Consider the following 3,835-nt stretch of genomic DNA (forward strand, 5'->3'; position numbering starts at 1 on the left):
TTAATTTTTCACAAGAGTGACATACTTAATAAATTTATAAGATGAACTGTTCGCATCATTAATATATGTCCAAAATTATCTCTAAGACAATTACCCTATTTTTTAAAATTTTTTTGGGTGCAATGGAAGCCCACTTACCCTAATTCTCTTGCTTATATATAATGTTCATCAACTCTCCCCTCCCCCCTTCCCTCCCTTTACTTTTTGTCCACTCCCTTTCCCTTTCTCCTACTAGCACTTTTTTTTTCCTCATCGTCTCCCCCTCTCTCTCTGGCCCTGCTGTCTCCTCTGACTCTTCTCCTCCTACCTAGTAGTACTTCCATACTGTCTTATTAATGTTTTGTTTTTAGGCCAAAGTGTCCTCCAAATCAAGGGTAACAAACACCAACTTGTCCTTAAACAGTATAGACTGAAGCATGAAAGATAGTGGGAGGAGAGTGGGTGGAGGAGGAAGCTCATCACCATGTGCAGCCTGCAAGCTTCTGAGGAGAAGGTGCTCTCAGGACTGTGTTTTTGCTCCTTATTTTCCAGCAGAAGAGCCTCACAAGTTTGCCAATGTTCACAAAGTGTTTGGTGCTAGCAATGTCAACAAGATGTTACAGGTAACCAAAATTTCATAATTCATTTCTAAATTTTGTCCTCCATTATTCAAAGCTTCAAACTTATTAATTGTTTGTATAGTTTTATTTCTTTTTCAAGAGTGAAAGAGACATTAAATTAAATACACATACACTATTCGAAAGCAACTTCTTAAAAGAATCACGATTTCGTGATGAATTTGGCATCGGCTTAAAAAGTCAATTTATTGACTAAAAAAAATTCAATTTTGCTAAATAATTTTTAGCTCGTCAGACAAATTCATTTTCTGTCAAAACCCCATTTTAACCCCTCTAAAAATTTATTAAAAAGTCAATAAAAAAACTACATTCTTAGTCTTCATTTTTTTTTAAAAAAAACCAATAAGTTAGAGCTAATTTTCAAAGGCTCTCTCCTAAAGTTGCCCCTATTTATGTTTGAATATATTATTATTCTTATAAATTTTTTATACAAAAATTTTCGTGAAAATGATATGGCTGTGATTTTTTTTATAATTAAATATTATTTTAATATGCATTCTATTTTAAAATGATAAGTAACTACGCTACCACTAGTTGTTAGTAGACCTTGTTTTGGAACTTACCTTTTTAGTCAAAAAGTTATTAAATTAGTCAAAAAGTCAACAAGTCATACAAAAAAATTAAAAATTCTCTTTTCTCTCTACTTTTTGCACATCTTTTGGTAATTAGCCAAAAAGTCATCCCAAACATACAAATTTTTTTTAGCTACATTTTTAACCAAATAGCCAAAAATTTATTAAATTAGCCTGTTTCCAAATGAGACCTTAGAAAGAAAATTATCTTTTTTGACCCCTTCAAAATATATATTATTTATTTCAGCTCCTCTAAAATTTATATAATTTTAAAATATCTCATTATTTCTAGGTAATTTTGAGTATTTATTATTAAAAATAAAAAATAAAAAAAATTATCTTTTTGGCACCCAAAATCTATAGAATTTTACTTTAGCCCAACTAAAATCTAAATAATTTTACCTTAACTCCCTTTTGCACAATTCTGGGTCCACTATTAGCCATATCATTTTGTATATTTTTTCTATTTATTTATCGGTATACCTCATGTTATGGGTGTGCGAAATTATTATTATTTTTTTTTAAATTTCTTTGCTCTTTTTTAGATGAAGAGAGTCTTTGTTTTGATCATAAAAATAAATAAATAAATTGAAAGGTGAATGCACTCAAATAATATATACTATATTCATTCTAGTTGGGTTTCTATCATATTCATAATGAATTTTGATCCCACATTAACTAACCATTCTTCTCTTTTAACAAAGAAAATTGCACACCTAAAATTAAAAATTAAAAAAAAATCTAAGTATACATAATATTATCATAGAATTGGACACTACTCTCTTAGATGATAAGGTGAGACTCATTAATGTATAAGTCCTATTTTATATGAGAGACTTATATCTGATTCTGTGATTGTATTTTGAACAGATAAAAATAAAATAAAATGACATAAAACAACCCAATAAAATGACATAAAACAACCCTCATCTCTATGTAATCACTTTGATATAGATGGATGTATTGGCAAGTCATTAAGTCAAATTTATACTCTTTTTCTTTTTTGCTAATTTTCCAAAGGTTATTTCGTGGATCACGTGAAGGAGTTGTTGCTGTATTCTCTTTTTTTTTTTGACTTTTTGTTATTCTTTTTTAAACATCAACCAAGTCGATCCAATTAGCTTAGTTGACGTGGGCTTGTAGCTCTCCTGCGCTATAGAATTGGCCCAATTTTACCTGCTTTTTAAAATTACATATTATCATGGGCTAAAGCCCATTTCATCAATGGACTTTCAGGAATTACCGGAGCTCCACCGAGGGGATGCGGTTAGTAGCATGGTGTATGAAGCTAATGCCCGGGTCCGAGACCCGGTTTACGGGTGTGTTGGAACCATCTCTTCTCTACAACAACAAATTGATGTTCTCCAAACTCAATTGGCCCTAGCCCAGGCTGAGGTGGTGCGCCTACGGCTCCGGTTGAGTGCATCCTCCATTTAACTTTTCCAATCTGTCATCCCACACATTCTATGAACACAAAATCAATCACAAAAAATATATGTAGCCATATATGTATAGCTACATGTATTTTTCTTGATTGGTGTTGTCATATGTGATTGGTAAGTGCTTATATCCTAATTATCATATTTTAATGTATGACACTAAACCTACTCGAGTATTTAAGTAGGTCAAATCTTCTGTCTCACTCTTTTTTGTTCATCTGTTTCAAATCCCCTCTCTACTACAAGATCAGAGTCAGAGAGAGATTTTATAATAAAAAAAATGTTTGAGATAGGAGAATATAGAAGAGTAAAGACAGAGTATCCTAAACAGTATTAATGGGCCTTAATTATCATGCCATAGCAACATTGTACGTATATCTTAGTTTATATATCCCGAAAAGAACTTCATTTTCAAATTTATGATATGTGTAGATTTAAACTTGGTGTGGTATAGATTGCAATTAGAATTAATCTAATCCAAACATTTTAGTGGGTAAAATACATTATTGATCTTCTAATTTGAGTAAAATTTAATGATTCTTATAATTTGAATTTTCATCAATTTATTAATGAGTAATTTTGATGTTATGAAAATTTTATAACTAAGTAGTTTGTTTCTCACTAAATTTTATCACCTTTGATGACAAATAAAATGGACAAAATATAAAATGATGACAATAAATAAATAAATTATTGAGATGATTATATTTTCAGTAGGTGAGGTGGGTATAAGTCCTAATGCAAAAGAAGTAAATCACTTGAAAAATGGATAATGTATATAAATACTCTTCAAATGTATAAATCTCAGTATTAAATACTGACACTTTAATAACAAATATACAACATAAATAATGTATTTAAATTCCAACAAACAAACAACATTAAATTTGATTAGGAAAAGCAGACACAAAAGTTATTCTTCATTTAATTTTGTGTATATTTATGATTAATCAATTTTGTTTGTGTACTTGATTTATATTTAATCTCCAACTATTAATAATAATGACAGATTGACAGCATATTTTTAGTTCAAGTTTAGAAAAATATATATATATATATATACAGTTGATAGAGGCCTCGAATTTGCCTCGAAAGTGCTTTTTTTTTTTTTTTTTTTTTTGACTTTGTGTGTTATTTTTGTTATTTATTTTGTTTTTTTGGGTGGTTGTGTAGGAATGTACCAAAAAAATTAGATATTTCGTACCAA

At 29.6% G+C, this 3,835-nt stretch overlaps 1 protein-coding gene across 1 annotated transcript; it reads left to right on the forward strand.

The window, feature by feature from the left end:
• Positions 1-416: 416 nt before the first annotated feature.
• Positions 417-2,626, forward strand: LOC114265865 (LOB domain-containing protein 4). Its single transcript, XM_028206697.2, has 2 exons — positions 417-602; positions 2,426-2,626. The coding sequence occupies exons 1-2, from the start codon at positions 417-419 to the stop codon at positions 2,624-2,626; spliced, it is 387 nt and encodes a 128-aa protein (XP_028062498.1).
• The last annotated feature ends 1,209 nt before the right edge of the window (positions 2,627-3,835 follow it).

Source organism: Camellia sinensis, chromosome 9, assembly GCF_055761805.1.
Source record: "Camellia sinensis isolate YWXY chromosome 9, ASM5576180v1, whole genome shotgun sequence".
Taxonomy (NCBI): domain Eukaryota; kingdom Viridiplantae; phylum Streptophyta; class Magnoliopsida; order Ericales; family Theaceae; genus Camellia; species Camellia sinensis.

Bases quoted from the DNA above. Each gene is read 5' to 3' on its own strand.
- LOC114265865 (XM_028206697.2), top strand. From the start codon at position 417: ATGAAAGATAGTGGGAGGAGAGTGGGTGGAGGAGGAAGCTCATCACCA. The intron at 603-2,425 runs GTAACCAAAATT...ATGGACTTTCAG, and splicing joins ATGTCAACAAGATGTTACAG to GAATTACCGGAGCTCCACCG.